Here is a 26,403-nt window from a genome sequence, read left to right as displayed (position 1 = left end):
TCCAGCGATTCTCCTGCCTCAGCCTCCCGAGTAGCTGGGATTTCAGGCACGCACCACTACCGCCCAGCTAATTTTTGTATTTTTAGTAAAGATGGGGTTTCACCATGTTGGCCAGGCTGGTCTTGAACTCCTGACTTCAAATGATACATCTGCCTCGGCCTGCCAAAGTGCTGGGATTACAGGCATGAGCCACCGCGCCCAGCCTAGTTTTTCATTTTATCTCATTTCAATTTTGGACTTATAGCTATGTGTCTTCGTTGTTGTTTGGGGATTGGAGGGAGATTTTTTGTAGTGATTGTTCTAGGGATTACAATTAATTTATCACAGTATACACATTCATGGCTATGGAGGTGTGGAATAATCTGACATATTTGGAAAATGAGATGTTCTTTGTGCCTGGATCTTAGAGATTAATGTAGGAGTTAATGTAACCATTAATCAGACTACAGTGATGATAATATTTTCATTTATTAAGTACTTATTATGTGCCAGGCACTGTGGTAAGTGCTTTATACCTATTCAATTAAATCATTTCATCTTCACAACTACCCATTGGGTAGATATGAGAAAACTAAGGCTTGGTAACTTTCCAAAGGTCACATAGCAAGTAAGAGACAAATCCAGGATGAAAACCCTAGCAGACATAATGAAGGTGAAAAAAAATGGTATATTTTTATTGGGGTGCATTTGAAAATTTCTGAGGAAAGACAACATGTGAGCAGACATATTTTAACACAACTCTGCCTGCTGAATTGGAAATAATTAAAGGGCACCAAAACTTGGACTGAGATACCAGCGAAGATACTGCTGTTACAGTCTAGGTGAGAAATAATGAATGCCTAAAATAGGACAATAAAAAAGGGGATAGAAAAGAAAATTAAAATTCAAGAGAAAAATCAATATGACCTGACATATTAGTCATAAAGAGAGTGATAGGAAGAAAATAGAGAATGAAAAGTCCTTATTTTGTGCCTAGTACTGTACTAAGCTTAGGAAAAAAGAGTAGATTCGAATATCAGGTATTATTAATACCAATATCATCAATTGCATATGATTTTATTTGTTAGATTGTATACTAATGCTATTGGCATTAATAACATTATTGTTGTTGTTAATGAAACTTTCATTGCCAATAACTTTTAAAATTATTATAATGATTAACATTTACCAAGTGTTACCTATGTGCTAGGTACTATTCTAATTGCTTTCTTTATATGTATTACCTCATGTAATCCCCATAACAGCCTTATGAGTTAGGTACTAATATTCCATTTTCCAGTTGTGGAAGCTGAGGTCCAAGGAGGTTAAGTAACTGCCCAAAGGCACATAGCTAATAAATAGTACAGCCAAATCTAGTCTGAAAGTATTGATATATTTATTTGGCCTGTACAATGCTTCTTTTAAAAAAAAAATGTTAATTTGTTTTCAAGACATAGACATCAAGATAATGTAAATTTTTAAAAGATACATATTTCTCAGCTTCTTTGAAAGCAGTATGCTAGAATCTGGCTATACTGGGTCTGCTTTCCCATATGGCAGTGTTCAGCTGGACTTAATGAGCTGCCCCTTTAGATAGAACATAAGCGCTCAGGTAGAACTCAGTGCCCATCCATCCTGCTTACCTTATTTATGTTACCTGACTATCCCTTTTGGGATGAGTTATAAACCTTAAGGCACAAGAATACCTGCAATTCTCAGGAATTGGGGGCTAAGACAAACAAATAAAAGATAATAAATAACGTAACTTAAAATTTAATAATACACTCATGGTTGAGGGCACAATATTTTAAAGGGACAGTGATGAACTGGGGATTTTTTTAGAAGATGGCTTACATTGAAGAGTAGATGCTAACAGAACCAAAAAGGTGGGCTTGATCCACTTTATAGGAAATAATACTCTAATGATAATAGTGCTCACTATGTCTCAGGCATTGTAATAAATGCTTTACATGCATATATCTCTGAATCCTTTCAACAACCCTGTGGAGTAGATTATTATCCTCTTTTTACAGATGAGGAAAATGAGGCCCATATCACTTTGGTTATTTGTGCAAGGATACGCAGCTGCTTTTTGATTCAAGAACTCTGGGCTTCTGATTCTGGCTCAGTGCCCTTTATAGTGTAGTTTCAGAAAGTGCTGAAAATCTTCATAGTTTCCACATTCTCTAAGAAGAATTTGTAAACTGAGTAGGTAATAGTGTTGCAGAGAACTTACAAGTATGATTTGCCTCAGGTGTTCCATAGTTGCCTCTAAATTTCTTTCAGGGAACTGTTGAATAAAAGATGAGACAGATCAGTAGTGGTGAAAGATCCCAAAAGTTAATCAATACCACAGGTTGTTCTGGATTGAAATGGATGTCATTGCCTTATGGAAAAGCTCCTAGGTTCAATGTGTATCCAGTTTCCTGTCTATTTTAAAGCTCAGTAAATAACCTGTAGGCCAACAGAGACTTCACTATTCACTCTGGCCAGTGCATGATCTATTCCTCCAGCCCTGAGGAAATTCAGTTTCCAAAAAGCGATTCAGTTAAACTTTTTTTTCTTAAGTGGCAATTCAGCTATTTATGAACTAGTTCACTGAGATAATCCCCTTAAGCTGTAGAGGGCAATTTATTTAGGGAAGACTATCAACATTCTTGATTCACAAAAGTAAAAAATAGCCTTCTTAAATTTAGTCTGTGTTAATTAAATATACTATCTCCATTAACTTGTGTTTTTAAAATAGTAGATTGACAGCATTACCTGGTTGAATGAGTATAAAGCAAAAATTCTTCTGCTGAAGAATCTCAGTAAATGCATAAACCCAGGAGATTCTATGCTGAATCTTTAGCATGTTGGATTATTTAGTAGATAATCCAACATGCTAATATGATAAGGATCAGAGGGATTTGTAGGACAGACCACCAGGTCCAGCCTGATCATTGGCAATAATGAAGAGAGAAGACACAAACAGAGTCAGGGGCAGGGCAAAGAGAAGACTTGGGGTCTCCAACTGCTGGAGGGATATTCTTCTTTCTGTACCATTCAGCCTTGAGAACTTTTTAAAAATATTAACTTATTTTCAATGTGAAATTGAGACAAATCTAGTATGTTTCACCTGTGTTTGTCATACTACTACTAGTGTGTCTCCATCAGCTGTGAAGTATACTACAATTAACATATTAATAATAAAATAGTAACATTTGTGGATTTTTAAATATAAATAAAGCGGAGTGAAGATTATCCCTTAAATCAGTCAGAGTTTCAGCAGGAAGCCGACAGTACACTAAAAAGACTAATTTAGAAGAGTTTAGGCAAGGTAGTTCACGCCTGTAATCCCAGCACTTTGGCAGGCAAAGGAAGGAGGATTGTTTGAGCCCAGGAGCTTGGGACTAGCCCTGGCAACATAGCAAGCCCCCTCTCTACAAAAAAAAAAAAAAAAAAAAAATTTTTATTAGTCGAGAGTGGTAGAGTGCAACTGTAGTCCCATGTAGTCCCAGCTACTCAGGAGACTGAGGTGGGAGGATAGCTTGATCCCAGGAGGTTGCGGCTGCAGTGAGCTGTGATTGTGCCACTGCACTCCAGTGTGAGCAACAAAGCGAGGTCCTGTCTCAAAAATAAAAATAAAGGAATTTAATGAAGTGACTGTTCACAAAAGTGTGGACATTCTCCCTGGACATAAAACAGAGTGAAAAACGGTGGAGAGTTGAGATCAAACAGGGGCAAACATAATACCTAACACATCCCTTAACAATATGTTAGATCAATTGCAGTAATTAAAAAAAAAATCCAAAATATTGGGAGTTTAATATAATAAAGATCCAATGTGGGTCCATGGAGGAAATAGGTGCCTCTGTCCCATGCAGTCATTCAGAAACCCCAGCTCCTTCCATGAAGTTTCTGCCATGGCCTAAGGCAGGAGTCAGCATACTTTTCTGTAAAGGGTCAAGTAGTAAATACTGTTGGCTTTGTGCATCTGCCTCTGTCACAACTACTTATCTCTGTTGTTGAGCACAAAAGCAGCTATAGACAATACTTAAAGGAACAGGTATAACTGTGTTCCAATAAAATTTTATTTACAAAAATAGGTAGCATCGAGATTTGGCCCAGGGGGCCATAGTTTGCCAATCCAGGCCTAAGGCATCATAATCTTCCATGGAATCCTTTACATCTGAGGGCAGATAAGAAAAAAGAGAGTATGTGGAAGATTACATGAATAGTTTTTGTGGATCATACCTGCAAGTGGCATACAAGAATCCTACCAGAACTGAGTCATGTGGCTGCATCTAACTTCAAGTGAAGCTGGCGAATATAATCTATGTGCTCAGAAAGATGAAACTCTGGTAAACATCTGGCCAGCTTCTATCAATTAAAATTTCCTCTAACTTCCTTGCTCTAAACCAACATTTCCCAAAGGGTATTTCGTATATACAACACATGTACTGGAGACTTTTTAGGGGAAAAAATGGGTTCTGAGAACATATATGATTAGAAATAGTGTTTATAGGTTCTTTCTTCACATTGAGATTCACAATGCATATTAACATATCAAAGGTTCTGAAAAGTCTTACAGTGCGAAACAAAGAAACAAACAAAAAACTCCCTAAAATGTTGGTAAACACTATTTTATAATAAAGTTACTGATGCTCACTTGCATTTGGAGTGGAAGATGAAGGGAGTAGAGTCCAGGCAGTGCTAGGGAAATTATTTATGATCCCATATATATTTACTGGAATTTCTTGTGCATAAAAACTTTTTAAAATTCAATATAAAGCCACTACATGAAAACAGTTTTGTAAAAAATACCATTTCTTCACATCCTTACCTACCACCTACACAAATGGACTGCCTACTTTAATTTCTGAATATTGTTCGTATGCCTATTTCTGACTAGAAAGTTGAGTTAGAGCTCTTTTTTTTTTTTTTTTTTTTTTTTTTGAGACGGAGTCTTGCCCAGGCTGCCGTCCAGGCTGGAGTGCAGTGGCCAGATCTCAGCTCACTGCAAGCTCCGTCTCCTGGGTTCACGCCATTCTCCTGCCTCAGCCTCCTGAGTAGCTGGGACTACAGGTGCCCGCCACCACGCCCAGCTAATTTTTATTTTTATTTTTTGTATTTTTAGTGGAGACGGCATTTCACTGTGTTAGCCAGGATGGTCTCGATCTCCTGACCTCGTGATCTGCCCGCCTCGGTCTCCCAAAGTGCTGGGATTACAGGCGTGAGCCACCGCGCCGGGCCGAGTTAGAGCTTTTTAAATTCTCCTCCTCCCCTTAACTATTATTAAGATTTATTCTAGGGTTTGGAGTATGGTTGAGGCTGCAGGTGGGAGGCAAATGGTTCCAGAAGTGAGAACTGCAAATGTTAGAAATCAGGTAGAGGTCTGACCCACATATTAAGATTCCAGGAGAAAAGATAATTTTGGAATAGGTAAGGATACCTCCTTTATTCAGAATCCAAAAAGAGTGTTAAAAACAAGAGGTTGGTAGCATTTTCCAAGAATCTCAGCATCATGTTTCTAAACTCTCACTGATTCTGATTATAAAAGGGTCTTACCCAGGTAACTCAGAAAAAAATATTTTAGGATAATACTCTTTCTTTCATCTTCAAGTCAGATTAGTAAAACTCCTGAGACCAGCAATTTGCAAGAAGTAGGTAGATTGTTACACAGACCCACACAGGCCAGTGTCTTTCATTAAATACTACATTTGGGAAAAAATAACCTTAATTCCTGAGATAAGCACCATCAAAATGATTGAAAAATCTACAGTCCAAATCATTCACTTCTTAATCCCAAGAGATGCTCTTCCCCTTCAACCTAGCTGAGTGAAGAAGGCACTTCCCTGGAGATGGCAATTAGATTAGAAAGCCTGGAGCCTTCCCCTTGATTACTTAAAATGATACTAAGTCCTTGAGCTAACTTAGATGGATGTTAATGGTTTCCAGGGGACAGACAACTCAGAGAAGACAACTTCATTGCACTTCTCTTTTCCGTTTACTTACTTAACACCTTGAAAATACTTTTCTAAATTTTATTAAAGAGACTGCAAGCCTTTTAAAAATGAATCAGAGCGCTCTCTCCTGATTTCAAATAGCTGAATGAAATTCTGCCAAGTGCCGGTAACAACAATCCTTCTGTGTCATGGATGGTCAACCCTTACTCCCACACCCTGAAAGCAAGTGTGAAGTCTAATCAGTATAATGACGAGGTAGTTATTAACATTTTGAAAAACCACCCCAAATTGCTGTACTTCTATGAGTTATACTGGTAGATTCTAACTCTTTTTCTTTGGCCAGATTGCTTGTCTAGGGACTTTGTGATTAAAAAGGCAGGAGGTTATTTACGAAATGAACAAATCAGGTGGTTGTTTGCTTTACCAAAGAGTTTACTCACTTCTGAGAACCTTCTCTGTGCATTGAAAATAGGATTTGATTGACAGCCCCTTTTAAATTACCTTTGAATACTAAAATGTCAGACAAACCTGTATTTTAGGTTCAATTCTGTTAGTGGTTTATGAGCATTAAAAAATATGTTAAATATTTCTTCCATGGTTATATTCCTTGGACAGCTTTAGGCCCCAACATGTCACTTAGCCTGCCTGTCTTAGTTTTCCCATTGTTCAAGTAGGATAATAATACTTTTTTACACCAAAGAGGTGATTTGAGAATTAAGTGGTGAATGAGCTGCTTTGAAGATGAATTGCCATGTTTTCCTGGTTCCTTTGCTTCTAGTTTGGCTCATTTTGCTACAGCAAAAATGTTGTAAATATACCATGCTCAGTTTTCCTGTAAGCATACTCTCTTGAAAACAAAATTTGCTTAAAATATTTTCCCACTTCTCTGCCTTTGGTTTGTGGGGTTTTGGGTTAATTAGCATCCTCCAGCTCTTATCTAAGCCTCTACACTAATTAACCAGTGTATACTTTGTCAAATTCTAATGAGAACTGATAAGGAGTCTTTTTAGCCTGTTTTATTTTCTTTTGGGGGAGGATATATTCTTTTAGCAACCATTTGTGTTTTTTGCAAGGAGACAATATTTGTTAATTTAACCAATGTTTACTAAGCATCTTTAAGGCCTTTTGGGGGACACAAAGGAATATAAAAGAAAAATAATTTTAAAAGAGCAAGGGATCTGAGGAAGTTAAGCTAGTTATAGAAATCTGTAAGCCACAAACATTATGCATATGTGTGAAGAGACTCTAGAGTAAATGAGCATTGAAGTGGGCTTAAGGTGACAGGCTTGACTGATGTAGAGGGCCTGCTTTGGATAGTAATGAACAAGATGAAGTGTGTAGGATGGACTGGGGGCTGGGGAGATATAATAGGCTTAATCAAGGAAGGAGAGAGACTTAATCAGGGATGGGGGTGGAGTTACAGGGACAGGGAGACTGGAGGGAAAATAGTGTTGCATTGGGATTCAGGAGACCTGGCTTTAGTCGTGATGCAAACTTCAGCATTTTATAGCTCTTTGACCTTTGGCTTGTCAATTCCCTTCTTCAAACTTTAGGTCACGCCCTCCACAATGCAGGGGTCTGCACTATGTAAAAAATTTCCAAAGAGGGAATTCTGGGATTTGAAAACTTCCTCAAGTAAAGTGAGCTTTAAATTTTAAATTCAGTCAACTCTCAAGTTTTCAATAGACCTCATGGCTGAAAAGAGAGAGATTACAGGGAAGAGAGATGGACCTTATGAAGGCCCCTTTATTTGTCTTTTTTCCCTTTTTGTGGATAATAGGGTCTTGCTGTGTTGCCCAAGCTGGTCTTGAACTCCGGGGCTCAAGCGATCCTCCCGCCTATACCTCCCTAAGAGCTGAGATTACAGGTGTGAGCCAATGTGCCTGGCTGAAGGCCCATTTATTAGGGCCCAGAACCAACATAAGGAAAAGCCATATGAAGAAAAGAATATAGGAGAAAGTTTTGTATCAAATGCATTAGATAGATATATGGAAAAGAGTTACCATGTAGTAGAAAAAAACACAAGCTTTGGGGTTGAATAGACCTGTCTAAGGTATGAATCCACTTATCCACTTAGTTGTGATTTCAAGCAAGTTCCTTAACCTCTCTGAACAAGAATTTTCTAATTATTAAAGTGGAATAATAATACTACATACTAAATAGGGTTGATTTGAAGACTAAATGAATTAATATGAGCAAAGCACCTGTTGCTTGCCATAGCACTCAATAAATGGTAGTCATTCATAGCTTCCAATTACTGTAGCCCTCGTTTGCCTGGACTGTTTTGCTAGACAAAGTCGCCTACACAAAGGGGACTCTTTAGCTCCTCCTTAGAGACTGAGCTTTTATCATCTTGAAACTGAGGTCCTCCATGTCAGTTTACACAACAGCAACCCCCTCCCTCTGACACTATTAGACTTCCTCAACACCCTTCCCAGAAAACTGGTTTCGAGGCATCTCTGCTATTTTCAATTTGTCAGTATCTGGATCTGCCTGGTCCCAATCAATCTAGATACGGAGAGTTGGACTGCATTCTTGTTTTCCAAGTGCCTTTGATTTTATTCTTGTGAATATAGAGTTTTCACAGAACACTGAGGAAGGCAAACAGCCCAACCACTCTTTACTTCATTCACAGGAGCTTATTGGGGGCCTCTGCTAGGGTAAAGATTTCAGCTCTGTTACTCACATATGTTAGGCAAAGATCTGTTTGGTGATTAGTTTTGATTAGATAGGAGTGTCACACAAAAGGGGGCTTGTGCATTTATTGTAGTTACTGAGATTAAGGGAGCTAGGTACTGCTGTGGGAAGCTGCCCCATTGAAAAGAGGGACCATTCTTTGATGTTGAGAGGCCCGGCCTTCCCCAATGAGAAAACTGACTGTTAAGTTTCCCTGATTTCGCAAAGCACTTGAAAAGCGCTTTAACCAACTCCTTAGCTTTCATAATGCTTGTTTAAGAGTGGGGGTTTAAGTCTGTGCAGGGGAAGCAAAATGGAGATTTCATTTTTCTTGTTTCCCATGATCTCAGCGGCAGCTCAACTTTTTTCTTCCTGCTTTTATTCTTTCTCTTTTTTCCATCTTTTACACTTAATCACACAGTCTTCTTTCCCAGCTCCTATTCAGGTCTTTTTTTTTTTTCCTTCATATTGTACCTCTGTCATGCTACATTGATCCAACCCATACCTCTCCAGAGCACTCACACATTTTATTTATGTATTCATTTGTTTGTTTACTGAGAAAGGGTCTTGCTCTGTCACCCAAGCTGGAGTGCAGTGGCACTATCATGGGTCACCGCCGCCTCGACCTCCTGTGCCCAAGCAATCCTCCCACCTCAGCCTTCCAAGTAGCTGGAACTACAGGCATGCACAACCACACTGGCTAACATTTAAAATAATTTTTTTTATAGAGACAGAGTATTTCCATGTTACCCAGGCTGATCTCAAACTCCTGGTCTCACTCAAGCAAAAAATAAAGTATATAACGTTGTGTTTAGTAATTTTAAATGTTTTAATATGCTACAATACATACATAAGTTCTAATATATATATGCAAATGTTTGCTGGTGGAATATGCAAGAAACTGGTTATCAAAGGTTTATTCTGGGCTGAGAGTCAGCTAGTGGGAGAGTTTTAATTTTCATTTTGTACTTTTTTGTACAGTTTGAATTTTCCTACCATGTTCATATATTGCTTTTTTAAAGGCCAAAGGGGGTTTCTGGAAGATGAATTATCATTCATTTTTTTCTTTTTGCTGCTTTTCTATATTAAAAACACACAATAGATGTTATTTTAAAAAGGAAATCAATAAGACAGCCCCGTCTCAATAGAGTTCATAGTGAATGTGATAAAGTAGAGAACAGATGCTTTACTAGATCCAAGAATAGAGGTTTGAACAAAGCTCTGAGGAAAGCATAGAGGAGAAACTGGTTCCATTTCTCCAGAGGTATCAGGAAAATGTCACAGAAAAAGTGACATTTGAGCTAAGTCTTGGTAGAGCACAGGACATTGGTGGGCAACATTCCAGGAACCATAGATGGCCCATGCAAAGGCACAGTGGTGTGGAAGGCCATCGTTTATTCAAAGAGTGTTTATTGAGGTTGAAGACACAATATGTGTCTGCAGGTGATTATGTAACGGAGAGTGGTAAGTAATAACAACACATACTATGTGCTGGATGCTGGGCTAGGAGCTTTAATTTCTCTACCTCTAATCCTTAGCAGGGTGTTCAGGAATCTCTGACCTTAAGAACAGCAGCAGTAGTAGAGACAGCAGCAGCCCAGAGTTTGGATGTGGACCAAATCAGGTTGCAATCATAGCAATTTGGTCTATCTAATCCTTCCTTAAAACACTCTGTTGAGGTTTTAGAGAAGCTATATATGATGTCCTTGATGTATAGTCAGACCTCAAAAAAATTAGCTGTTATCTCATCATTACCATTCCTTTTCTCCTAACTCCAGCATAGTGCTGCATATACAGTAGGAACTCAGCAAATCCCTATGACTGAATGATTGATGAAAGAGTTGAATAAGGTGTATGGTAGGACATGATACAACAGGGATCTCACCTCCTATTTCCCCATCCAGTCCTTAATACCATAGAAGTCAGAACATTTTGCCTAAGAGAACCTAGTACATACCATCTCTGAATTTGTGAGGAGGCAGAGCTCCAGGTACTTGAAGAAAATAAAGGGAGTTGTATATTCTCTCTGTGAAGATGATCACCCCCAAGGTTTTTAGACTACATGGATGACAGAATAAAAAGTAAAAATGAAAAACCATCAACACAAACCAAATTTAAGATAATGTCTCTTAGCTTCAATAAACAAGGCAGGATAATGCTAACACCAACACTGAAGCAGGAAGACCCTGCAACATGACTGCTTTGTAGTGTCATGAGAAATAAAATGGGAGTTGGAAGTTCCCACTTTCATCTCTTAGCTGTGTGATCTTCAACAATGTCATTTCCCCCTTCTGGGGAAATGGTCCCTCTTTGTTGTGGGAGTTAAGATTGGATTAGAGTTAGAGTCAGCAAACTGCAGCCAAATCCAGTCGGCCACCTGTTTTTATAAATAAAGTTTTATTGGAACACAGCCACTCTATTCATTTAAGTAATATCTGTGGTTGCATTCCCCCTACCATAGCAGAGTTGAGAATTTGTGACAAAGACCATATTGCCTGCAAAGACAAAAACATTTACTGTTTGGTCCTTTACAGAAATAGTTTGCTAACCTCTGATTGATGTGTAAGGTCCCTTCCACCTCTGACAATCTGTGATATCCGTACTGCTAAAGACAATGTGTGAGATCATTTGCAATCCTTAGGTTCACCTGGAAACCTTTCATGAAATTTGGAAATACTCCAAAGGTCCCACCTGTATGTTTATTATTTTGTTTTTGTTTATTATTAATGCAAAAACTTTTTAAGGATTTGCTATTTGCTAGGTACTGTGATAATTCTGGGGTGCAATGGGGAGCAAAACCAGACATGATCCTAGTAGTCATGGAGCTTAGAGTCTACTGGAGGAGACAGTTTTTTTGTTTGTTTGTTTGTTTTTGTTTTTTTTGAGGTGGAGTTTCACTCTTGTTGCCCAGGCTGGAGTGCAATGGCACGATCTCGGCTCACCGCAACCTCCGCCTCCCAGGTTCAAGCAGTTCTCCTGCCTCAGCCTCCCTAGTAGCTGGGATTATAGGCATGTGCCACCACGCCCAGCTAATTTTGTATTTTTAGTAGAGATGGGGTTTCTCCATGTTGGTCAGGCTGGTCTCGAACTCCCAACCTCAGGTGATCCACCCGCCTCGGCCTCCCAAAGTGCTGGGATTACAGGCGTGAGCCACTGCGCCCGGCCTGAGGAGACAGTTTTTAACAGAACCTCCTCATATCTTTCACTTTGGAAAGCAAAGCCAACAAATTATTTCATGGCAGGTTGAACTGTCCAGGTTTACATTTGGATTTATGAACACCTTTATTCATTCATTTATGAGTTTATTCTTTCATTCATTCAACATATACAGTCATGCACTACATAATGACATTGTGATCAACAGTGAACCACATGTACAATGGTAGTCCTATAAGATTATAGTGGAGCTGAAAAATTCCTATTGCCTGGTGACATTATAGCCATTGTAACATCATAGCACAACACATTCTTTACGTGCTCTGAAGAAAAAGAACGTAGTCACATGGCAACATATAAGAAGGGAATAGGATCTAGACTGATGACATCAGGGAGAAGCATTCCAGCTAATATCTGAAGGATGAGTAGGACCAATACGTCGAGATAGTAGTACTGGTAACTGTTTCCTTTCTTGGTTGATGAAAATGGAGTTTGGAAACATGTAAATTAGTATTTTTTTCAATCTGAAAGTTGAAACCCATTTTGAAAAAATCAACTGTATGGATCCTGAGCAGCATTTGTTTCCTAATGCAATAGAATGGAATGGACAAGATTGAAATAGAATAGAATGAAAATTTCCAGTTGTTTTCTGGAAATAATTGTTTTGTAAAACTACGTAAAATGCATTTCCTCTCATCGTGAGTCTCAGTCCAGAAAGATCACTGACCCAAAAGATCTGCTTTGGCTCTATATAATTACAATTTGTCAGATAGAAAACAGCTTCTCCAGGTTCCTGTCTTTAAAGACACAAGGGTATGTTCTGCAGGTATTTCCAAGCTTACCTTCGTGCTCTTTTCAGAGTAAGTTTAAGAGTGAGTGAGAGAACACCAGCCACCATTTACTGAGCACCTACTCTGGGGCCAGACAGTGCACAAAGCACCTTGAGTACATTATATCATTTAATCCTCACAGTAATCCTATGAAATAGGCACAATTCATCATCCCATTATTAGATAATGATATTTGAGGCTCAGAGAAGTTAAGGCACTAGCCCAAGGCCACACAGTCAGTATATTTTTTGCCTACATAATTAGTAATGAAATAAACACAAACTCAATTTGATACTCTCTGAACTCTCATCAGATTTGATAGAAATTAATCAGGTTTGAAACACTGGATGAGAATCTGTTAGATTTCTAACTCTTGTTTCATGATCCGAGTTCTGTAGAGCTTCGAATTAAGTCTGTCCTTCTTCTCCTTTCTAGAAAAAAGTGTTTTCTAATTCCTGAGCTGCTTTGATGGAATTTTAACCCACTTAATTCCAATGTGGCCAAACACATTGTTTGCAACTGAAAAGAAAGAATGACACTGATGTCATACACTATTAGTCCCATAGCCCTGCAGATCTCCAAAAAAAGAATCTGTAAAGAAGGGAATTTGGGGAACAATAGACTCCTATAGGATCACAATAGGCAATATCAGAGTGATCAGCTCTCCAGGCTGGGAGATATAAATAAAAGGTGCATGGCAAGTGAAACTACAATAGCAAGGCCTCAGGGAGGAGACTTTGATGCTATCATTTAGAGATTGGAACTGGTTCTATTTAATTTTCCTAAACAAAATATATTAACAGGTGCCACCCCACATTTTTACTCCAGTAATTTCATTCTTCTTTAACACACAGTGAGAATGGAAGGGGGCAGGGAGAAACCCCTCAATGACTAAATAGAAAGAAATTAATAGCCTTTTGGGTCGAGAATTGTAATTCTGAAAGCAGATTTTCCTTAGCCAGATGATGAGCTGCAGTTAAAGAGAAGATTGCAATAATGTGAAGATAATTTCATAAGTGCCCCTTTTCAGGACCCTCTGGTTTAAAGGGGCAATCTCAACATGATGTTATGCAAAATCACTTTGCAGTGGTAGTGATAAAAATTGGTTTTGGTACCGCCTCTAATCCAAGTTTGGATAACCTTGGGAAAAGTAACTTCTGTGGTGCCTCAGTTTCCTCATCCTGTAAAATGGGGATGAAAACAAAACACCTGGCCCAACTCAGAGGGTTGTTGGGAGGATCAGATGGCAAATATATAGGAAAAATATGTCTCATGAACTGAACATCTCTATACCAATATAAGGTATGAGAATGATACATCAAGTTCTTGCTTAAGAATGTACAATATAAAGTCCAAACTCCTCAGACTTTTTGATGCAGCTAATAAGCTGACCCCACCTAACCTCTCTAGAATTATCACTAATTATGCCTTTATTAGACCCCTCTGCTCCATTTCTGTGGTTTTCTTACTCTCCTGGAGATACTCTTTTTCCTGCTTCTGTTACTTTACTTACGCTCTTCTTTTTGCTTAGGTTGCCCTTTCCATCTAACTAAAGCAACTTGGAAATGCACCTAGCTTAAGAAATGCCCCCTCCAAGAAGGCTTTGTACACCTTCATCACTACTCAAAATATGATCCTCACACCCGACTATTAGAAATGCAGATTTTCAGGCCTTACCCAGACTTACTGAATCAGCTTCTGCATTTTAACAAATTCCCCAGATGATTTCTTTGCACACAGAGTTTGAGAAGTGCTTTCCAGCCCACATTCACTTCTCCCTTCTCTGGACTTTTAGGGCATTTAGCAGTGTCTGTCTTGTTACTGAAAACTATTGTCATGCGTGTCCATATGAAGAGACCACCAAACAGACTTTGTGTGAGCAACATGGCTGTTTATTTCACCTGGGTACAGGCGGGCTGAGTCCGAAAAGAGAGTCAGCTAAGGGACATAAGGTTGGGGCCATTTTATAGGATTTGGGTAGGTAAAGGAAAATTACAGTCAAAGGGGGGTTGTTCTCTGGTGGGCAGGAGTGGGGGTCACAAGGTGCTCAGTCGGGGAGATTTTTGAGCCAGGATAAGCCAGGAAAAGGAATTTCACAAGATAATGTCATCGCTTAAGGCAAGGACCGGCCATTTTCACTTCTTTTGTGGTGGAATGTCATCAGTTAAGGCGGGGCAGGGCATTTGCACTTCTTTTGTGATTCTTCAGTTACTTCAGGCCATCTGGGCGTATACACTGCAAGTCACAGGGGATTCGATGGCTTGGCTTGGACTCAGAGGCCTGAGAACTATTGTTTTCAACTTTGAGATTGTAGGCACTTGGGAGGCAGCTATATATTTACTGGTTTTGTGTTTAAGAAATTTTTTTACTGTTATGCCCAGACCGTTTATTCCCCGAAGAAGACCACCAGAGTCCAGAGTCAAAGCTAAGCAGCAAGGATCTTTATTACAGGTTCGAACCTGGAACTCTCCCTCACTCGTGAAACGAGACGGGCAGGAGAGCTCCCCCACTGAGCTCCGAGCAGTGTTATATAGTCTAAGAAAAGTGGGCATAGAGTTATTATACAAATCAGATATATGATTGGCTAGTGTTTGAACAAGGCGATTTGGCTAACTATGATTGGTTCCCGCCATTTCTGATATTTTGGTTCAAACTTTGAGGCGGGAGAGCAGGTTTATGGGCAGCAAGAGTTTATCTTACTTAAACATGTCTTGTGACCTTGCCTCAGAACTTACAAAATCTCTGGTATGTGCAAAACAAAATCTCTGGTACGTGCAGAAAACCAGGTACTCACAGAACTTACGAAATCTCTGGTATGTGCAAAGATTAGAGAGCAGAACAAGGGTGTAGCGGGTGGGGGGCGGGTACACATCTATCTTTGTGTCCTTTCATTTCCCCCTTCTCATAAGTAACTGGATGTCCAATCTTGGATTTCCAGAGTCTTATAATATAGCCTCACTTTCTGGGTGCAGGACAGGCTGGTGATGGCTACGGAGGACCATTAGTTGGATGGTATCAAACCTTTCTCTGACAAATTGTAAAATTTTATTTACCACACAGGGGCCTATAGTGAATAGAAGTAGTAAAGACATTAGGGGGCCTAAAAGGGGTGCCAGAAGGGAAAACATTGAAGAGCTCCACCAATTGTTAGCGGCTGTAGTGAATTGTTGCTTTTTCATTTCTAAGCTTAGTTCGTGTAGGCGTTGGACTCTTTCCTCAACTAACCCTGACTCATTTATATAGAAACAGCATTCTTCTTTGAGGAACATACAGGTACCTCCTTTCTCAGCCGTGAGTAAGTCTAAGGCTCTGCGGTTTTGAAGGGTGACCTGTGCTAGGGAGGTGAGCTGCTGCTGAAGGGAGGCTAGGGAATAGGCGGAGTCTTCCATAGCAACAGAGAACTGTTGTAACAGCTTGTTGTTTTCTATCATGGAGTGTTGTAGGGCCCCTCCTGCTAACCCCGCTGCGATGACAGAGGTGGTTAAGGATATTCCGGCAATTAGTGGTAGAAAAACTGCTCGTCTATGTCGTGCAGTTTCAGTTGGGGCAGTCCCTGCCCAGCCTATGAACTCTGCCGGGGTCAGCAGGGTCAGTCGGGGAACTAGTGTAACAGGGATGCACAACTGTCCATCAGAGATGCTTTTGGACAGAGTTTTTAACAGAGTCATATTACACCAGAAGAACACACCAGGGGGAGCACGTATGGGGCTATTAGGGTATGTAGCCGTCTGGTTGCAGAGGCTGCTACTAAATGCTGAATAACAGTAGGGGTATTTCTCTTGGTATGGGTCACGGTACAGGGCTACATCAGGTATTGCAACTGTTGATGAATTAGAATTTGGCATATAGTTTGTGGGTGGGGAGGAAAGGGGAACAGCGGTTAATGGTGGTCTTCCTAAGGTTGCACACATAAAGCAAGAGGACAGGTCGCCTAAACCGGTGAGGTTGGCGAATGCTAGCCCTTCTTGTAATAGGGTTAGCCAGGAGAAGGGCTGCAAGTCTTGTGATAGCTTGGTTTCCTGTCTGTGGATTTGTGTATGGATTAAGGGTCGAATCTGGACTAGACTCCGCCACAAGTACAGGTGGCTACTAGGCCAGCTACTACTGGCATCGTAGTAGACTGCCCCATGTTGGGGCGATGTCCACCGGGAGTGCCCTGGATCTGTTATTATCCAAGTGAATATGTTGGGAGTCCCTGTCGGGTAGCGAGTCCTGAGGAGGTTAGACTTTCTCGGGTATTCGTCCCATACCCTGGCTGAGTGCATTTTACAATAGTGGTATGGGCAACCTGCATTCTGGTGCCACCAATAATTCTTACAATTATATTCAGTCTGATCATATTCAAAACAAATCATGGGTATCCCCGGTTGGGCAATTTGGAAATTAGTGAAATTGAGGTAAATTGGAGTATTGCACCCGGAGGGGGGGCAGTCTGCACTAGCTAGCAGTTTACCCGCTTGGGGGGTTTCCCCAGGGTGAGTTTTGTTCTCATAGAGCCAGAACCTCCAGACATAGGGATTAGACGGCACAGCAGTTAGGAGAGTCAGATGTATAAGGCATAAAAGCATAGGCAAGCTAGACATGGTTACGGCTATGTGGGTGATGGCGCAGGGTTAGCTTTAAGGAATTGTTCTTAGCTTTGTCTACAGTCCATGTAACCGGTGCTCCAGACGGCTCGAGAAGGTCGGATGTTGGGTCCACTGGTTTGACGTGTGTGTAGTGGATCCACGAAGCGATGCCTTCTACTTTGAGAGCGGTGGGAGTAGTCAGGAGTACTTGCAGTGGTCCTTTCCACCTGGGTTGAAGAGTTTCTTGCCGGTGGCGCTTGACTAGGACCCAGTCTCCCGGCTGGAACGGATGAGGCGTCGGCGGAGGTCCTGCCTCGTACAGTTCTCGTAGTCTGGGCCAAATTTCCTGGTGAATTTTCTGTAAGGCTTGTAAGGAGAACAGGAGCTCAGAGACATTTTCAGTTTCAGGTTTGAGTAAGTCATCTTTTAGACTGGGGACCAGGGGTGGGGGTCTGCCATACATGATTTCATATGGTGTGAGGCCCAGTCTGTAAGGGGTATTTCGGGCCCGGAACAGAGCGTAGGGGAGAAGTACTACCCAATTAGCGCCAGTCTCCATGGTCAATTTAGTTAAGGTCTCCTTCAGAGTCCGATTCATCCTTTCTACCTGTCCTGAGCTTTGGGGCCTATAAGCACAATGTAATTTCCAATTTGCCCCAAGAATGGAAGCCAAATCCTGACTTACCTTAGCAACGAAGTCTGGTCCATTGTCTGACCCTATTTGGACGGGAAAGCCATACCTGGGGAGGATTTCTTCCAAAATTTTCTTTGCTACAACCTAAGCAGTTTCTCTCTTAGTTGGGAACGCTTCTGTCCATCCTGAAAAAGTATCTACAAAGACAAGTAAGTACTGATACCCATATTTTCCAGGCTTTGTCTCAGTAAAGTCTATTTCCCAATAGATACCAGGCCTAGTTCCTCTACACCTAATTCCTGCGGTGGTCTGGGTTTGGGGGAAAGCGTTGTTTAGTTGGCAGGCTTTGCAATTTGTTGTGACATCGCTGGCCAGTTCAGCTATGCACCTGATTCTAAACTTGGCGTGCCTGATTAAGTCCATCATTCGCCGGGCACCCAGGTGGGTTGTCCGGTGGATGTGTTCCAACACCTGCCGTCCTAATTTTTCTGGTAGGATGGTTTGGTCATTTATATCAGTCCACCACCCATTTTTAACCTGTTTTAGGGGAAGCGTGTTCATCCATTCGCGATCCTGTTCGGTATAGTCGGGAAAACATGGCAAATTTCGCGGGCCAGGATCGGGGAGCTGGAGCGCGAGGAGCTGACTGGGAGCTTTTGCTATGCTCCTTGCAGTTTGGTCGGCTAAGAAGTTGCCTCGAGCAATTGGCGTAGTTGGTTTCTGATGCCCAGGGCAATGTACGATAGCCAATTTCTTTGGTTTCCACAAAGCAGTTAATAGAACTAGGATCTCTTGCTTGTTTTTTATTTCTTTGCCTTCGGCTGTTAATAGTCCCCTTTCTCTGTAGATGGCCCCATGTATGTGCGCAGTAGCGAAAGCATAGCGGCTATCCGTGTATACTGTTAGTTTTTTCTCTGCCCCTAGGGTGAGGGCCTGTGTGAGGGCTATCAGTTCGGCTCTTTGGGCCAATGTCCCTGGAGGCAAGGGTTCCGCCCAGATTACCTCAGTCTCTGATGTTACAGCCGCTCCTGCATACCGCTGGCCTTGGTGGACGTAGCTGCTGCCATCAGTGAACCAGGTGAGTTCTGTGTCGGGGAGCGGACGATCTTGCAGGTCCTCCCGCACCCCATGCACCTGAGCCAGTATCTCAGTGCACTCATAGAACGGGGCGTCCAAGTCTGGATTTGGCAGCAGTGAAGCAGGGTTTAAAGAGGTTGGGGGCAGAAAAGTTATTCTGAGGGGGTTTAACAGCAGTCCTTGATAGTGGGTGAGCCGGGCGTTACTCATCCATCGGTCCGGCGGCTGCCGGAGGACGCCTTCAATGGCATGCGGGGTTATAACGCGCAACTCTTGCCCCGTTATAAGTTTATCAGCGTCTTGGACCATTAGGGCGGTCGCGGCGATTATCCGCAGGCAGGGTGGCCAGCCAGCAGCCACTGAATCTAATTTTTTTGACAAATAGGCAACTGGCCTCTGCCAGGGGCCTAGGTACTGTGTTAACACGGCTTTTGCAACACCCTTACTTTCATCTATGTATAAGTGGAAGGGCTTGGAGACATCAGGGAGCCCCAGCACGGGGGCTGATAACAAGGCAGTTTTGATTTGTTGGAAGGCCAGCTCAGCCTCTTCCGTCCAATTGAAGGGCTGCCATTCCTTTGTTGCCTGGTATAGGGGTTTGGCTAACTCAGCAAATCCGGGTATCCATAACCTACAGAACCCTGCCGACCCCAGGAATTCTCTCACTTGCCGTGTCGACTGGGGTCTAGGGATGCGTAGGACTGTTTCCTTTCGGGCTTTGGTTAGCCAGCATTGCCCCCCTTTTAATAGGTACCCCAGATAAGTTACCTCCGACTTGCAGATCTGAGCCTTTGTTGCTGAGGCTCGGTAGCCTAGCTCCCCCAGAGTCTTCAAGAGGTCCTCAGTCCCTTGAACACAAGTTTCCGGGGATCTGGCTGCTATTAAGAGATCATCAACATATTGCAAAAGAGTTATTTCAGGGTGTTGCCGCCGGTACTCACCCAGATCTTCATGAAGGGCTTCATCGAACAGGGTTGGCGAGTTCTTGAACCCTTGTGGCAGCCTGGTCCATATTAGCTGACCGTTGATGACCCTCTCAGGATCCGTCCATTGAAATGCAAAGAGTCCTTGACTTTTGGGAGCCAGAGGAAGGCTGAAGAAAGCATCTTTTAGATCAAGAACGGTATACCACTGTTTTTCGGGATGTAAAGCACTCAGAAGGGTGTATGGATTGGGCACAGTGGGATGTATGTCCATGACCCTTTTATTAACTTCTCTTAAATCCTGTACTGGCCTGTAGTCCGTACTGTTGGGTTTACGAACAGGTAACAGTGGAGTATTCCAGGATGAGTGGCAAGCCCGTAGGACTCCCTGGTCTAGGAGTCGGCGGATATGGGGCGTAATTCCTTCTCTTGCCTCCAGGGGCATAGGATATTGCCGAACCCGAACCGGGTCCATCCCTGGCTTAACTTCCACAAATATGGCAGGTCGATGTTTAGCTAGCCCTAAGCCCCCAGTTTCTGCCCACGCTTCAGGGAAACGCTGGAGCCAAGAGTCAATTTCCTGATCGGGGGGCTTTTGCTCTTGATGGAATCTGTACTCATCTTCTAAGGTGACAGTCAGGATAGATATTGGCCTGTTTTGGGAATCAGTTATCTTGGGCCCTTCTGGCTCAAAGTGGATTTGGGCCCCCATTTTTGTCAGCAAGTCCCTCCCTAGTAGAGGGCAGGGGCTCTCTGGGATGACTAGGAAGGAATGGGAGACTTTTCCCGTTCCTAAGTCTACAGTCCTCTGGGTTGTCCAGGGGTATTTTTTGATGCCTGTGGCCCCGTGCACCCAGGATGTTTTCTTAGACATTTTTCCAATTGGTTTGGTTAGGACTGAGCGTTCCGCCCCAGTATCGACCAAGAAGCGAACTGGGGACCCCTCCACTTGCAAAGTTACCCTGGGTTCGGGGAGGGGGTCCGAACCCCGTCTTCCCTAGTCAGAGTCCTGGGTAACGAGTACGGAGGTAGGGTTAGCTGGTCTCCGTTTCTTTGGGCAGTCTTTAATCCAGTGGCCACGTTCCTTGCAATAAGCACACTGATCCTTTTCTAATCCTTGCCTAGAGCCTTGCTTTGTCTGCTTTCTGCTTTGGCCATTCCCTGCCTGGGGGAAAGCTGCTACTAAAACTTTGGTCATTTCTTTGGTTGCCTTGAACTGTTTTTCTTCTGGAGTATCCCTATTATTATAAACTCGCTGGGCCATCTGAAGGAGGTCCTGAATCTGCTTTCCCTCTAAACCTTCTAATTTCTGGAGTTTTCTTCTAATATCTGATGCTGCCTGGTTTACAAAGGACATTACTACCGCAGCCTGATTTTCCGGTGCTTCCGGGTCCATAGGGGTATACTGTCTGAAAGCTTCCATTAATCTCTCTAAATACACAGCGGGGCTTTCTGTCTTACCTTGTAACACAGAATATACTTTAGCCAAATTGGTGGGCTTGCGAGCTGCAGCCCGGAGACCCACCATTAGAGTCTGGCGATAAATGAGCAGTCGTCCCCTACCTTCTGCCGTGTTGTAGTCCCATCTGGGCCGGGTCAAAGGAAAAGCCGCGTTAATGAGGTCAGGATTTGCAGTTGGCTGGCCGTCATCTCCTGGAACCAGCTTTCTGGCCTCAACTTGGATTCTTTCCGGCTCCTCCGTTGTGAACAGGATTCGGAGGAGCTGTTGACAGTCATCCCAGGTTGGCTGGTGAGTAAACATGACACTGTCTAACAATGAGGTTAGATCTTTGGGATTATCGGAGGACCGAGCATTTTGGGACTTCCAATTGTATAAATCACTAGTGGAAAAAGGCCAATACATGAGACGGGAGAGCCCAGTATCATCGAGCGATCCTATTTCTCTGAGAGGCAGGGCTACGGTGGAGTCAGGGAGTCGGGAAGCTTGGTCCCGCAGTAGGCGGCCTCGCGTTCGGCCGGCCGGCCCCCCCGGGTTACTTTCGCTCTCGGCTGCTTCCGCTTCTCGGTTTCCCTCTACGGAAGCACCACCCTGGGGGACTGGGTCCTGCGGGATAAGGTGCGGATATGGTGGGGGAAGTGTGGGTTCTAACGTTAGGGGGTCCTGGCTGTCTGGCAGCACAGGGGCCGAGGGAGCAGAGGGAGTCCTTTGTCTTGTAGGTCGCATTACTAGGACCTTGCAAGGCTCAAGGATGAATGGAGTTATCCAGGGCGGTGGGTCTTCCACAAGATTTTGCCACACTAGAATATAAGGAATTTGATCAGGATGTCCTGACTGCCCTGGCAGGAAAATCTTAGTTTTTACCTTAGTAATAATAGAGAGATAGAAAGTTCCTTCGGAGGGCCACCCTACGCCGAAAGAGGGCCACTCCGAACGGCAGAAAGTAACTAGCTTTCCCTTCTTTAGTTCTACGCTTAAGTTACGCCCCCGAGCCTTCACATCCTTAAAATTGGTAACAAGGAGTGAGAGCGGCGTGCTCTGGTTGTTGCCCATCTTTGGACTGCTCCTACAAAGAGAAGGAGGGACGAAAATGAGTGTGAAGCAGAGGGGAGTATCTGACAGGTCCAGTCATGGAAGGGGAAGAAAAGGTTTTATGTTTCATTTTGGACTTACACTTAACACTTAACAATAACGGACAGACAGTGAGAAACGATGAGCCTTCGCGAGCGCGTGTCGGACTTCCGACCTGAGTCAGATGGGGCAACCAAGGATGGAGGCCCCCAGATGGGCACTGGGGGACATCTCCCACCGGTCCCGAGTGGCTGTCTTTTAGCGCGTCCGCCAAGACCATGCCACTTATAAAACAGACCAATACAGATTACAGATTACGGATTTCGCGAAATTTCAGGGAGACAGACAGAGACAAAGACAGAGACAGCGACAAAGCCGGCTTACCTACAGATTAAGATCCATTGACTTGGGGGTCTGGTGGGCTTGGGGGAAATCCCGGACAAGCCCCCATTTGTTATGCCCAGACCGTTTATTCCCCGAAGAAGACCACCAGAGTCCAGAGTCAAAGCTAAGCAGCAAGGATCTTTATTACAGGTTCGAACAGGAGAGATCTTTATTACAGGTTCGAACAGGAGAGCTCCAGGTTCGAACCTGTAATAAAGATCCTTGCTGCTTAGCTTTGACTCTGGACTCTGGTGGTCTTCTTCGGGGAATAAACGGTCTGGGCATAACATTACCTGCTTTCAATACCACAGAGGTTTATCATGGGTCTTCTGTGTTTAAGCCACTGTGGGTACAAAAAAATGAGTAAGATGTAGTGCCTACCCTGCAGGGACTCAAGGTCTAGGAAATGGAGAAATGGCTTTCTTGCTTATTTCATTGCTTTCTTCCTTCCATCTATCTTTCAATATTTTATAAACATTACTCTATTTCAGACACAGCACTAGTTGTTGGGAATTTGAGGATAGCTGAGACAAAGCCTCTTATTTTGGGTCTAGTAAAAATACATATGACCATAAGCAAGTAAATTTACATTTGTTAATGCTGTAATAGTATTGCCTTGGGAGTGCAGTTGAGAGATTAATTTGGGAAGTGAAGAGGTAGGAAAGGTTACAGAAAGAAATTAGAGTTGAATTTGGAAGTTGAGTACGAACCCCCAGGTAGACAGGGGTCTCCCACACAGGGAACAGCATGTGCACATACACACTAAATACATACTATGTTTTATGTTTAGGGAATGTTAAGTCATTAGGTGTGGTGACATCATGGAATATGTGTGTGTTCTGGGGTAGGAGGAGTCTGGGTGGCTAGAAATAAGGCTCAAAATTAGGCTGGGATATTCCAGCACTATTCACCACAGCCAAGATATGGAATCAACCTAAGTGTCCATTAGCAGATGATTAGATGAAGAAAATGTGGTATATAATGGAACGCTATTCAACCATAAAAAAGTGGTATACAATGGAATACTATTCAACCATAAAAAAGAATGCAATAATGTCTTTTGCAGCAACATGAATGGAACCGGAGGCCATTATCCCGAGTGAAACAACTCAGAAAATCAAGTACATGTTCTCATCTATAAGCGAGAGCTGAAAAATGTGTACACATGAACCTAGAGTGTGGAATGATAGACATTGGAGACTCAGAAAGGTGGGAGGGGAGTGGGTGATGAAAAACTATTTAATGGATACAATGCACATTATTCATGTGATGAATACACTGAACGCCCAGACTTCACCACTCTGCAATATATCCATGTAACAAAACTGCACTTATACCCCTTAAATTTATACAAATAAAAATTTAAAATTAAAAAATAATTAAGCCAACAGTCACATTATACATGTCCTATGTAATGCATATCACAATAAGGAACTTAAGTTGATTTTTTCCCTTTCGTTAGACAATGGGGAGTTCTCAGTGATTTTCAGATCTATTACCCCATAGCAGGTGCTCAATAAAACTTTCCTGAATAGATTGTGGAAGGAGATAAAAGGTTCTTTTCAAGGTTATAGGCAAAGTGTTCTTTAATTTACTCTGAATTCTGCAGTCTTTATTAAGCTTGTTAAGAGGCTACTGTGGGCCAGTTGCGGTGGCTCACACCTGTAATCCCAGCACTTTGGGAGGTTGAGGTGGGTGGATCACTTGAGGAAGGAGTTCAAGATCAGCCTGGCCAATGTGGCGAAACCCTGTCTCTACTAAGAATACAAAAAAAATTAGGGTGTGGGGGCACACACCTGCAATTCCAGCCACTCGGGAGGCTGAGGTATGAGAATCATTTAAACCCAGGAGGCAGAGGTTTGCAATGAGTCGAGATCGCACCATTGCACTCCAGCCTGGGTGACAGAGCAAGACGCCCTCTGAAGAAAAGAATAAAAAGGTGGGGGGCTACTGTGATGAGAGAGGGAAATATGCCTAACTTAATTAAGAGACTTCCCTATCAGAATGCCAAAATCAAAGCCTGTAAAGGCTCAGAACAAATTGATCTGAATAAAATGCAGGTTATTATGTCATCCAAACCCAGACAGAATGTCTGATATAAGTGAAGAATCTTTGAAATCCCCCTTTATAGGTAGCAGGCCTGTGAGTGTCTGGAAAGTGAAGGGATAAGTACATGCACATGGTTGTGTTATAAGCTTGCAGCTGTTAAGAAAAAGAACTGTGCTTAGGGGTCTGGACAACCAACTTCCAAGCCATGCTCTTCTACTTACTAGTGGTGTAATTTGGGGGCAAGTTATACCTGTGTTTGGGGGCTGAAAATACGCCCCTGCTACTTTTTATTTTTATAACCTGCTTTCCTATTTGAGGAAGATCTTGTATGAAACCACCAAGGCAAATGTGGTATTATATTCCTAAATTCCTACTAGATTCTTTGCAGGAATTTACTGACTCAACTTTTGAGGAAGCTCTGAAGAGGTCCACATATAGAGATTTATGAGCAATTGCAGAATGCCAATTGATTCATAGAATCGTGGAATTTCAAGGCTCAAAGGAAATGGAGAAAGAGTATCACTTTTACCTCACCAAACCTCCTCTATAATATTCCTACCAGATAATAATCTTGCTTTGTGCTTGTCCTCTTCCAGTAGAACACGCATCACCTCCAGCTACATACAGTCCACTCTTTCATGTGCTAGTGCAATTCTCCGCAGCCACTCTGAGTTTTAGAAGTTCCATCCTTGTTTTGAGCTACTGTAATCTCACATTGCATAAATAGAAGTAAAAATAGCATGGTATCTAGACCAGGAGGCTTCATTGTCTTGAATTCTTCTGCACTGGAGGGTAGATCATACCTCAAGGTTTACGGATGGCTCTGGGGCATGAGGTTTAGCACATGTGTAAAGCAACTGAATTGTGTTCAGAAGAGAGTGGCTTAGGACATGAGGGCACAGGTGAAGGAAGTGGGGCCGTTGAGACTGGAGAAGAGACTCCCGGACAGGTTAGCTGTGTTTAAATATTTGAAGGGCTGTCGTGGGGAAAAGGGATTTACCATGTTCTACATTGCCACAGGACTAGAGCTAGGATCAATAGGTTGAAGTTCTAGGAAATAAATTTTAATTCAGTATAAGGAAAAGCTATCTAATAGTCTGAGTTCTCCAAAGGGGCAATAAATAGGCCACCTTGAGAGGGAAGGAGTACCCAGTATCTGCAGTTATTCCAACATAGGCTGAATGTTTTTTTAAAAATAGTGAGGCTAATATAGAGGACATTTTCGGATTGGGAGCCCAGCCGTCATGGCCCCTTGAGTGGATCCTGAGATGTTCCCAAGGAACCTTGATGTTCCATGGAATCACTTGAAAAGAAGTGGACTAGGCGACCTTTACAGCCCAGTTTATCCCTATGAGTACACATCAACATGCCTATGATCCAGTTTACATATCAATATGCCCATGATCATGTATTAACATTTTACCCATCTGTTCAAGTTCTACCTTCCTGTAACCTACTCCTCTTTTTAAAATGTTTTGTTAAACTTACTGTAAGAGGAAAGATCCAAGCAGTCTAATACATTGTATTCCTTTCAGCCTGGAGCCAAATGACCTGTGACCCCTCCCTACAGGCAGGCAAAAGAGTTATTAGAGTAATATGGATGGTATGTTATCTTACTTCCTATTCTCTCGAGTGCACGTGCTCTCTCT

The 26,403-nt window shown here is 42.4% G+C and overlaps 2 protein-coding genes across 5 annotated transcripts in view; one reads left to right on the top strand and one right to left on the bottom strand.

Moving 5' to 3' along the window:
* The window catches only part of COL4A6 (collagen type IV alpha 6 chain), a 293,638-nt gene that overhangs the window by 58,993 nt on the left and 208,242 nt on the right, over nt 1–26,403 (top strand). The window lies entirely within an intron of this gene.
* Nucleotides 15,009–22,331, bottom strand: LOC135969031 (uncharacterized). The gene is made up of 2 exons (XM_065537772.2): nt 21,355–22,331; nt 15,009–17,523 (listed from the first exon to the last, which is right to left on the bottom strand). The coding sequence occupies exons 1-2, from the start codon at nt 22,301–22,303 to the stop codon at nt 17,165–17,167; spliced, it is 1,308 nt and encodes a 435-aa protein (XP_065393844.2). The 5' UTR covers nt 22,304–22,331; the 3' UTR covers nt 15,009–17,164.

The sequence above is a fragment of the Macaca fascicularis genome, chromosome X (genome assembly GCF_037993035.2).
Source record: "Macaca fascicularis isolate 582-1 chromosome X, T2T-MFA8v1.1".
NCBI classification, from domain to species: domain Eukaryota; kingdom Metazoa; phylum Chordata; class Mammalia; order Primates; family Cercopithecidae; genus Macaca; species Macaca fascicularis.
The sequence above is the reverse complement of the archived record's forward strand: the minus strand, read 5'-3'. Positions and strand labels throughout refer to the sequence as shown.